At 43.5% G+C, this 12338-nt stretch overlaps 1 protein-coding gene across 2 annotated transcripts in view; it reads left to right on the top strand.

Moving 5' to 3' along the window:
* The first annotated feature begins 3493 nt into the window (after window positions 1-3493).
* LOC306923649 (protocadherin-1-like) overlaps window positions 3494-12338 on the top strand; it is a 267309-nt gene continuing 258464 nt past the window's right edge. The window contains exons 1-2 of one of the 2 annotated variants that reach the window (XM_079501860.1): window positions 3494-3579; window positions 4423-4815. In XM_079501860.1, coding sequence (XP_079357986.1) covers window positions 4744-4815 — 72 coding nt within the window. In that variant the 5' untranslated portion in view covers window positions 3494-3579; window positions 4423-4743. Of the gene's footprint in view, window positions 3580-3638; window positions 3733-4422; window positions 4816-12338 lie in introns of those variants that run through there. The other variant, XM_079501861.1, reaches the window with a different exon arrangement.

Here is a 12338-nt window from a genome sequence, read left to right on the forward strand (position 1 = left end):
CATCATTTTGTTGCTTTTCAGAAAGGGAGAAGAAGAACGGGGAGAGGAAGAGCAGGGAGAAAAGCCAAACATTAAAGAAACCTAGGAAAGAAAAAAGTAAAATAAAGATGTTGTACTGTACACATATAAGACCAGCAGATACAGTATGTATGGTTAAAAATATGTTGGAAAAGTGCAAACACATCGGTAGATCCACATAGCGGCATGTGCATGAGATTTGCAAATTCCACAGGTAAAATATGTAAATACACATGAATACAAGAATATACTTGCTCACTATCAAGAAACATATGAACGCGATGTTGGTATTCTGTAGGGCAAAAGAATCCATTCGTTTCACACAAGTTATCTAAGGATTTGGCATTTAATTATTTTAGATACTGGTTTATATTAGTTTGGTGATAGAGCTTCTTCCAGGGTGGGGAAACGTCTTATGTTCTATCACTTCAACCAGAGTCACACCGACCAGATAAAGTCAGGTTTGCACAAATATTTGTTTGATGTCAGGGCTGCTGTTACGTGGTCTGTGTATCTGTGCAGCGATTAAATTACCTCCCTGGAACAGCAGACACGATCCAGTCATTAAAGTCAGCGGGGCATGGACAAGACAAGAGGTACCACTGGAGAATATCAATTTGGACTGCGGTGTCACAATCAGAATCAGAATCACTTCATCTGCCAAGTATAACAAATGTACGAGAATTTGTCACGGTTCCCATAGTGGAATGACATACTGTACTGACAACCTGCACAGTTTAATATTTTTTACTGACACACATGGTAAATGGTAAATGGTGCATTTATATAGCGCCTTTATCCAAGGCGCTTTACATATATTGTGCATTACATTCACACACACATTCATACACCGATTGCGGCGGAAGCCATGCAAGGTACCAACCAGCACATCGGGAGCAATTTGGGGTTCAGTGTCTTGCTCAAGGACACTTCGACATGTAGCCAGGAGGAGCCAGGATTCGAACCGCCGACCCATGGATCATTGGACGACCTGCTCTACCTCTTGAGCCACAGTCGCCCATGGAGTAGGGATAACAGAAATTAGATTTTTATTTTACCACACAACCTTCCTCACAGGAAACCAAAAACAGGTGTGAATATCAACCCTGTGTAACTAATCCTAAAATGTATAGTTCACACACAATTGTAATCATTATCTACTCACCCTACTCCTGTGTACTGAAACACCTTTGTAAAAGTCACTTTGTCCATTGGTCAATTTATGCTTCGAGTTTGAGCGTCTTATTGTCGAACCCTAACCCATGTATCGCATGGCATCAAAACGACGTGGAGGACCTTCGCCGACAGTTGCACATAAGAATGATTTTTTGTAAGATCGCAGACACTGCAAACTGTCGTATGACACTCAAATCTGTGAGGATTTAGAAGACATTTTGTAGAATCAGTTCTCAGGTTTAAGTTCTTAAGTCTATTAAACACCAACTCTCTTCTGAGTGGAGTAGGGGCATCAGGAGTTTTTGAGCGGTGCCTAACCGCTCCACATAGCAATGTGTGTATGTCCCTGTGTCTGTATGTCCGAGCACGGAAAGCTGGGCGCGTTCCTGGGGGTCTGGATGTTGCGGGTTACCCCCACACGGTACAGTTGCACCGCTCACTTCACACAGGTGTGAATTTATGCAGGCTCTCTGGAGAATACAGGCTGGGTATAGTATGTTGTTCTTGTGACTTGAGGCTGCCGAACCAGGATGTGAAGCTGTAGATGAGGATGGACTCATAGATATTAAAAAATTAGATGCCTCATTGGCCGCTGCAGTTCGTTGGAGACATGTGTGTTGAAGGAGGGGCGGAAGAATTTACACTGGGAGAGGAAGTACGCCGGAAGTGGGGAAGGCACATTACGTCACGCTGCCACTCAAGTGATTACTGGCCAATCACAGTGCATCTTTTCCGGGACTTATCAGACCCGAACATGCGGTCTTTGACGCACGCTCATGCTTCCGCGGTGTTTCACAAGGAATCTCGGGAAAGTTTGAGCACATACGCTCCAGAGGCGGAAAGGGCGTCTACGTTTATATGTCTATGGATGGACTCTGTAGAAGGTGGTGAGGAGGAGTAGGAATGCCCGCCTAGTACCTAGCGTAGCAATGTTAGCTGGGATGCTGCACAATGTGTATGGAGTTGTTTCATAATCTTTTTGGAATCAGTCCATAACGCTACTGCAACAACAGAACCCATATCCCAAGGCAAACAATACGAATAAACTTGGGGAAAGTGAATTTGAAAATCTGCTAGTCAGTCCCTGCATAATAGTCAATAGTCAATGTGCAATTTCAGATTGATTGACCAAACCACTAAGGACACAAATGCATGAGAATAGCCATCCGCAGTCACTGTATGCACACTGAGTGCTGTGGGTACTTGGCAACACAACTGATGAGACAGTTTGTAATTAAAGCGTGAAAGTGTCTGCTCTTTCTTGACTACACACATAATCAACGACACAGGATTATATTGGTGCCCGTGTGCCAAGTCTATATATCCCAGCTCTGCTGATTTCCATGCATTTAAATCAACTTCATAACTTTGCATCGTTGAGCCATCACTCTATAGTCTAAGTGGGTATTATTTTAAAAATATTCCTAAAAAAAAGAATAATGTAGCTGGAAACTTCTCCGTTGGTCCACCCATTCATTATTATTATTATTATTATTATTATTATTATTATTATTATTATTATTATTATTATTGAGACACTAAATACGGTACTTGTTATTGTCACTCAGTAACAGTAATGTCTGCTTATTAAAGCGATTTTGGGCTTGTTTTTCTCTAAATTTGTTTAATTGTAAATAGTAGTTGTGGGTTGGGTTTTTTTTTTGTTTCCAATTGTCTTTTAAACCAAACATTTTCATGGCAAGGACCTGCCCATTATGAAAATACTTTGTGGCAGGGTGAGACAACAGAGGTAGCAGGGTTACACGGACAACATTAAACACTTCAAAATAAGAGTAACCAACAAGACAACAGGAAGTGCTTCAAAATAAGGTATACAATATTGTTCAAAATAGCAGCAGATCAATTCAATTCAATTCAATTCAATTCAATTCAATTCAATTCAATTCAATTCAATTCAATTCAATTCAAATGTATCTCCAATAAATCAATTTCTATGTACCGAGATCACTTGATGCAGATAGTGCAGGAATACACACTTGATTAGTCTTTAGGGTGGTTAGTGTTCCATTTGATATCCTTCTCCTATCACAAGATGTGCTGTTAAAATGTGAAGAAAAAAATAAAATAATCCCCAAACTTTTTTTCTTCTTTCCCCGCCCCCAAAATCTGGCAACACTAGTCATAGTCAGACTCCTAAACCAAATTCCAATACCCCAAATCATGCATGGCAGTGTTATGGTGAAATTGGTGACCTGATGAAATATGTGACAATCGTGTAGACATCACATAACCTCTATGTAAGTCCATAAGATGGTCACATATTTCGGCAGGTCACCAATTTCACCGTAACACCGCCATGCTGGAGTGACCCCCATCCCACGCACAACACAAGACAGACAGACAGCTGGTGTAGATGTTACACAAGTAAGAGTGAACTAAACTACTTTCAATGTAACATTCAAGTTGAGTAGAGTTGTCAGTATTATCAGGAAGACATCTGTGAGAGTTGAAAGAGAAGTTAATTATAGTCAAGAGGGTTTGTCATTTTGTTTCAATTGATTGCATTCACCAGGGCAGGTGAGTTAGCATGCTACGTAGATAGCTGCTTAACATTGACATTTAGCCTACATAAAATAGAGCTGAATTATGTGTAATTTCACTTATATCTCCCTTGGTATTCACCCTTGGCGTGTGTGCACGCGGGCTTGTGTTTCAGTTGTGGTTAAATCTTGTACTGTAGACTCTAACTTTTGCTGTTGGAAAAGTAAAAGCTATAGGGCAGAATATGTAGGCTTTGCAAGTGCTGTGTGTGTGTGTGTGTATATATAGGGTCTGCAAATGTGGAAAATATGTATTATACAACCCTAGACAAGATCATGTACAGTATGTATATCTTTGTGCTGTCGGCGCTGTGAGCTATTTTTACTACTTTTGTGAGACACTTAATAAATTATGTTGAACGTTGAAACATGGAAATACAAGATTTCTGCCCGACAGTGACAACACTCTATACACATGTTTACATACTCAATATCTTGCTCAATCTATTCATGATAATTTTATAAGTGCAGTTCTACTATTATGGCAGTAGCCTAATTATGACATAATTTACAGTAAAAATAAATAAATACTAACTACGGTAAATCATAATACTAATTTCAATAAACATATAATGTTGAATACCGTATATTGTTGACAGCCCCTAAGTGGCTTTGTGGTTGATCTTTCTTTCTTTCTTTCTTTTTCTTTCTTTCTTTCTTCCTCAAGGCTTATGTTGTCTCTCCCATGTAACCTATTCCGTCTGGGCTATAGAAGCCATGCACAAGAGCCAAGGTGATGACCCCAGATGACAACATTGCAGAGTTTGACATCCTGGCCGGGGCATTGCAGCAGGACAACCACACCCTACCCCTCTTCATTATTGTCCTGAATGAGCCTGGTGTCGGTCACCGATATTGACACCGGGAGCTCCCAGCTGGGGGGAACCAGAGTCTGGCTAGCTTCCCCATATGGACTCTGGAGATGACTGGAGACGCCGCTGGAGGGCTTGTCTGAGGACGAACTAGAGGGAGGGGGCTCTATCTCTCCATGACGAGTTCCAAAGTGTGTCCCTCCCCATCACTTACTCAACAGATGAAATTCATTGGAAGTCTACTCAAGGTAGGAACCTTTTTTTGTATGATGTGATTCAAGCTGTCATTGTGGGACCCAACGACTGGGTGGCGATGAAACACACTGCACTGTAGCTCATGGGATTGAATGCTGATTTTAATCTATCTCTCTGTATGCTATGTTGTTTCTGATGTTGAAGGTGATGAGTTGTGACAGGGTACATTATGTGTATGTGGCTGTTGGTCACTTCAATTATCCTATGTGTGAGTTTGCTATTTGCTTTTAAGTTCAAACTAGAGGTTTTGGGCTTTGACATAACGGGCATCAATTCTATATGTTAATTTGGATTTGAAGATTGAAGTGTTTTGTTGTGTTGAAGGTTGTGAGTTGGCAAAACCTATTGTCGATGTAGGCCTTTCCCTCATGGCTATTATTATAGTGTTGGAGTTTGGAAGCACTCGTTTTTATTAACGGGTCGTGCTGCTGCCTCCTGCATTATGTGCAAATGCGAAACAGGTGGTACCAGGCCCGCGGGAAGTACTTTACACTCGCAGGGGCTGAGCGTCTAGTAGGGGGTGCTCGCGCATAGCGCGCGCCGCAAAAATGCGCGTGCACGCGCATCATGCACGCGCATTTTCGCGCATTTTCACGCGCAAACGTGGCCTTTACTTTCCCTCTCCACACGCAAGTTATATGAACGAACTGACACAGGCAATTAACCAGGATAAGGTGCCAATACTGTGATACAGCATATTTTATTCTTTTTTTTCTTCTTCCCCTGCTGTTCGAGGGGGGGGCTGTGCCTGGGGGGAGGGGGTGCTACAGCCCCCCCAGCACCCCTACTTCCCTCAGCCATGGGTGGTACGCATGGCCGTTCAGTGACTTTGACGAGTGCTTTCAAACTCCAACACTTGGAAAAAGAATCACCTGCACAGAATTTCTTGACAGAAAGTAGCTCATAACATGTCTACGGTGGATTTTTATGAAACAAAAGCTCGGCAGATTGAAAGAGGATAATTCAAGCTTGGCCTAGAGCTGCAATGTTCGTGAGTTTAACGTTGTTTAATACAAGCAGATCGCAAATGCAAATTGGATGAGTGGGGAGTCAATGGAGGGTATTGCAACTCCAGATTCATCCCATTATAAAAAAATCTAGAGTTGCAAATTGCGGCTAATGTGAAAGAATGTTTCATGGTTGTAGACAGTAGGTCAAAGGATTAAAAAGCATTGTGCTTGTTGCTTGCAACATTTTAAACACCAGAGCGCTCATTCTGAATGGAAAAAAAATTATAGTTACATGATTCTTGTTTTTGCTGTATTGATAGAACCGTTACACTTACATTCCAAGGCTTCCACTCAAACAATGAGAGGCTGACCTGTATAGTAGTATGGGACTGGGAGAGAGCTGGTCATCCAATAACGGAAAACCTTTTGCGTTGGTCTGGTCTTCACAACAGCCATGTGTGCGTGCATCTAACGGCCGCTCTTCCTATGAGAAAATGCCCCTCCGAAAAATGCAGTGAAACATCCACACCCTCACTCAGTGAAGTCAAATAAAGTAACCGCTGACTCGGAATGGCAGCTAAAATGCCTTTTTAGAATGTAATTGTGAAAATAGTAAAGAATGAAAGAAAACGTTGCAGACAGAGAAGAAAAGAATGTGGAACATGTCATCTTCTCCAGCGGTTACCTTTTGGAGGTGACAGGAGTTCGACCCGCGACATGCCAGCGATAGGGCTTGTTAGTGCCTCTCCAGTGAGACTGTTCTGTGTTCCACGCGTCACCCTGACTATGAGCAGCCACTAATAAGCTATCTGTTTAACCCTGCTGTCAACCTTTTGACTGGGCCACACTTAGCTCGAACTCATCCTCCATTGTTTTCTTCTCTTCCCGCTTCTCGCCATCTCTTGCTCTGTCTGTTTCTCCTCTCATTCCTCCGCCTCGATGCCACATCCCCTGCATCTTTTTTGTGACCCTGTGCTCCCTCAGTGAACGGGTTAAGTGTTATTCATAGTCTTGATTTTCGGTGGTGAGGTGACCACCGAACTACAACGTGATGTCACGAGCCGCAGTGAAGAGCAAACCACCGCCACCGCCCCAGCCCTTCTCTCTGTTTTTACTCACCACTGCTCAACGTTATTTCAGCTCCGGTGGTCACCTCACCACCGGAGCGGTGGTCACCTCCCCACCGAAAATCCAGACTATAAATGAGCCTTTAGCCTCCCATCCACCCCAACATTCTATATCTCTATCTACAGTATACGTCCCTCACCCTCTTTCTGTTACACTGCCTGCACCTCACTCGCACACATATCGTTCTCTCCCCCTGAGGTGTGTCAGGTCCTCTTGCAAGTGCAAGTCTGCTGACCGTAGCAGTGGCCTGTCCCTGAGGGCAAGAGAAGCTACCGAAATTAGTTGGCCAGATCCTACATGGTTCCAGGGGTTTATAACATGTCTCTTAACTGATCATCTACCTACTGCAGGAGACCTTCCACAGCCATTGCGCCCCCTGTCCCCAAGGGGGGGGGGGGGGGGGTTGTCTGGGGAAGTCAGAATTATGTTTACGTCGTCAGAATTCTGCTGTAGTTAGCTGAGAGGCAGCAGTTTTGTCTTGTGGTAGACTTAACATGTCTGACAAAATTGTCAGTGGATACTCGCTATCTTATACTTGTGTGTGTGTGTGTGTGTGTGTGTGTGTGTGTGTGTGTGTGTGTGTGTGTGTGTGTGTGTGTGTGTGTGTGTGTGTGTGTGTGTGTGTGTGTGTGTGTGCGTGTGCTTGTGTGTGCGTGCGTGCGTATGCTATATCCTGGTTATAGCATACCTTTGCTCTCTTACAGTAGCACTCTTAATTCTTAGACTACTTTTTTGACAAAATGTTCATGATATTTGCAGTACTCAAAAGTTGCATTTTGAGTACTGGCAAAGAACATTTGCTAGCTGCCTTAATTCAAAATCAAAAGACATTTAGACTGCCACAATAACTAACTTCCGTCTAGCCAAGGATACATCTTGAAGGATGCATCTTGCATCATGGCAAATACATTCATGTTAGTGTTTTGTTCGTATATTCACTTATTGAGTGAAGTGACAGCAATGGAACAGCCCTGCACTATGTGTGGACAAAAAGAAGAAAAAACACCCAACGGAGATGTTAACAATTCACACAATATTGCCTCATATTTCACACTTGTCCTAGCGAGTTTTAGTTGTTTACCAGTGTTGACAGAGCTGATGTAATAGCAAAGAATCTCATAACACTACCACTAAAACAACCATAAAACACTTGCTAACACATAAGGACTGCCTTCGTAATTGACAATAAAACCAATAACTCTAGGTGGAAATACAGAGATGGCAATCAGTGGTAATATCCCACATCTTAAAAAGTAGAGGCTGTTTGAGTTTTTAATGTACTGTAGACTTGTAGAGTGTAGTGGCAGCCATAATGAAATGTAATGAACCGCTGTAATCAAAGGCAATTTCACACAGTGCCACAACAGCAAACACACATCGGATGTGGAAACAGTGACCACTGTCTCTTGATATGGGCGAGGAATGGCACCTTTTTTAAAGGAGTTGTTTTTCCAGTTGTGGTCGTAGTAATAGTCAGGGACCCGCAGTCACCCAAAATTTGAGAGGACCTGTTGATCATGGCATGCTATACTTTTTGTTTGTGTTTTTGAGTGGTGTAAACCACTCCTACAACTGGCTTTGTTAGTTTACGTGTCTGTCTGTCTGTTCGTACCAAGAAATGAGCATGGTTGCTATGGTCACCCAGTTCACACGGGTGTGATTTCATTACGTCAGACATTACGTCAGACCACAGCTGATTAGTCTATATAAGACCTTACACCACTGAGTTCACACGAGTGTGATTTTTACTATTCATTTGATCATTAAGGTCCACAGAATGAGAGTCCTGCTCTCGGCAACTGACCGAACATGCTCCGTTTTTCATCAACGGGTTCTGGCGCGTCGGGAAGGCGATATCGACGGCAAGCGACAGGAGCTTATCGGCAGGAGTCTCCTGCCGACAAGCTCCCGGCGCTTTCAGACAGCCATCCATCTGTGCTGTCTGGAGCTGCCCTTTGGTCTTTGGTACTTGGCCAGGAATTGAACTCCAACCTCCCGTTCTCAGGTTGCACACTTTAACCACAAGGCCACAGAGCCTAGTGGGCATATATATGCAGAATGTCGTTATACTGTTTAAAATTTCATTTAGCCTACATTACACAAACGGATACCCACATTCATTTACATTTAGCAGTCTAGCTCCAGTGTCTGCCAGCATTGGCAAACCCAGCTAATGAGGGTGTTGCTTGGCGCAGAATGCCGTCACTTCCTCTGAATACAAACTGCTTTGCCATAGCCAGTCTGTTTTTCTCTTTGCACATAGCGATCGATTAAAAAGGTGTTCTGACATTGTTCCAGGCATACACTATAATCTCCAAGTGGTCTTCGATCCTCTGCAAAGCTCTATTGCAGACTGGAGATAGGTCTTCAGTGGTGAACATATAGTTTGTAGTTGGCTAGTTGTATGAAGCTATTCCTGTCTGTCTCTGTCTCTCTCTGCTTCTCTGTCTCAGAAGGCTCTTGTTGCAGTGAGAGTGTGCTGCTATCAAACAGCATTGCAAACACTCAGCTGGAGGCAAGAGCACATGGCAATACTTTGTTCCTGCCATAGTTGTTTCCTTTCTGCATAGATGCTCTCTCTCTCTCTCTCTCTCTCTCTCTCTCTCTCTCTCTCTCTCTGTGTCTCTCTCCCTCCCTCCCTCCCTCCCTCTCTCCCTGTCACTCCCTCTTTATCTTCTCTCCCCGTGCTTCATCTCACCGCCGCAATTCCTTACTGGCCCTCTGTGTGAAACTCCCCTCAAGCTGAGGTTCTAACTAATTACTGACTGTACCTATCACTAAGGGGGAGAATAGAAGCTCTGCTGGAACTGGCACGGTGGTAGCAAAGTACTTTGCAAGTGTTTGTGTGAGAGCATGTGCTTGCATGTGTGCGCGTGTGCGTGTGTGTGTGTGCGCGTGTGTGTGCGTGTTGTGTGGCCTAAGTCACTCGGTGTAACAGACTGAATCGCGGCTCCAGCAGCTGTACAGGGACTTCAGAGGAGTGACGCCCAGTGTTTCTGATTAGCTGTAGCTGCCAAGGGAGCTGTCAGAGTGGGCAGCCAGGCGCCGAGTTATGCCCAGCCGTGATGGGAGCCTAATGGAGATCATTAGTGCCAGACGAAGCCACCGCTGACCCACACCACTTGTTTCTCAACAAACCTACCTTATTAACCCCATCTCTACTGTACCTCAGCCGACACCATGGCCAAACAGTCGCTAACAATAGTTCTGCAGAACACATGATAACCCTGTGCACGTAATGAGCTTGTGGAGGGTGATGTGGTGAGGTGGGCATGCATGGGTACAAAGAATGGAAGTTGTTGGGGAAAGGAGACTAAGTACTGTACATGCCTGAGTGGGGAAACACATGTGTTTACTTACATCATTATTGTATTGTTGTTTGGTTCGGTATGGGGAGAATAGACTGATGATGGCAAACACCTCTGACTGCCTGACCTGGCATTCAAAGTGTGCTGGCAGTGTAATGCGAAAGCAGGCTGAAACTGTATCCTGTCCATAGTAGGTAGAGTAAAGACCCACCACGCATACTAGTTTTAGTTGATAAGCTATACTCACCTTTTTGGTCACACCTAAACGGTGGTTTTCATACAGTATAGTCCATCACCTAAAAGGTGCTTTAGGAGGGCACCTCCACCCTCCGAAGCGAGCCAGGGTGAAAGCGATGATGGTGGTTAGTCAAAACAGAGAAGTGCTGGGGTGAGTTTCTTATCACCGCAGCTCAGTGACGTCATACTGGAATATGCGAGGGCCTAAGGGTACTGCAATATGAATGCACCAGTAGTATGTGACCTGTATGGGAGTGGCTGTGCAGTAGAACAATTTTAGAAGTCTACCGTTGTTGCTCTATTAATCGTTTACCCGCCAGGAACATAGGAATTTTAAAACGTAGAATCTTGTAGCCTGCCACAAACGGAAAAGCCGTTTTAACAGCGATGTATTCATTAATGCATGTTTTAATACGATCGTATCGAAATCTACCGTCAGTTAGCTTTGTTATGCTTCTGACACAATGGGCGCGGCCATTTTGAAAATGCGCGCGCATCCACTTACATTGCCGGCTCTGGTTTCAGACGGCTTTATCTCACAGAAGCGACATTGCAGAGGACGCTTTGTCCCAGACAAGCGTTTTCAACGGCCTGTAGCAGGCGCTGTGATACTCGCGGTCCACTTTTTCCACCACCGACCGAGAGAACGAGCACACAGCTTCGTCAACACACACGGAATGGTTTCATAGTAAAATGCGATACGGATATTTGGCTCTTCAAAGTAAGTGTCACGCGTGATTAAACCATGGCAATACGCAATCGAGGGATTAATTAATGGCGGCAGGCTAAGAGTTTTAATGATGGCTGCATTTTGTGGACATCACTAACATGTTATACATTTAGTTTTACTGTTCTGACTGTATGTGTGCACTCTTGATAACTATACAAATATAAAAATGATGATCGCAGACCTCAGAAGTGATTTAATAAAATCCAATAAAAACAAACTAATATATATTAAAAAAAAAGTGTGCATGAGAGCCTGGCTGTGCCTCCACGTGAATCCTAGTTGCTTGTACACGTGTTTCAAGCCATTTCAAGCCTCCGCTATGAGGCTGTGTCCACACAATCATGGACACAGACGACTATCGTAGTCAGGCTGTGGTAGATACCATTGAGTGGGTGGACAGTTAAAATACAGGTCTCATTTGTCATGCGACAGTGACAAAGTGTTAGTAGTGTCAGGAAGTGAGACATGCTAATAAGACAAATATATCCGTGACCAAGCGACACAAACCAAACTGTGCAGTGCATTTCCTATGCCAATGTAGTCTAGGAGTTGAGCATAACTTCAGTGGCTGGAGGGTCATTAGTTCAAGTCCCAGTTGGTGTTAAATTATTTTTTACAGTAAAGCGTACAGTATATGGCTTACAGACGGTGAGTGTAACATGAGAAAACATGGTCCTTTTAGTGTACATTTAAAGTAATACAATTAATAATAATTTAAAATAATATTGTACTTAATTCATGGACTAAATATTGTCTTTTATACAATTACTGTAATTGCAGCCTCTGCAATTTGGAAATTATGATTTTGATTATCTTGTGATTAACTGTTCAGCCTAATTTTCACCAGTTACTAATATCAGTCTTGTCTTGTAGAGCCTGTTTGATAGCCAAGCTATGGTGCTCGGGAAGGGACGAGCATGACTAGCAGCAATTCAAGATTCAAGTTGGGCATGTTTAAAAAAATCACACCCGTGTGAACTGAGTGGTGTAAGGTTTTATATAGCCTAATCAGCTATGAGCTGTGGTCTGGTCAGGAGGGTCTGGCTGGGGTCTGGTCAGGAGGGTCTGTCTTGGTAAAGAGCAGCCGTGATCTAATATTCTCTTGGTGTTGAACAAGACTTTGTCTTGCGTCTCGTCTATTGGGCTTCCCACCGTCTTTAAAG

This window comes from Electrona antarctica, assembly GCF_951216825.1.
Source record: "Electrona antarctica genome assembly, chromosome: 1".
NCBI lineage: Eukaryota > Metazoa > Chordata > Actinopteri > Myctophiformes > Myctophidae > Electrona > Electrona antarctica.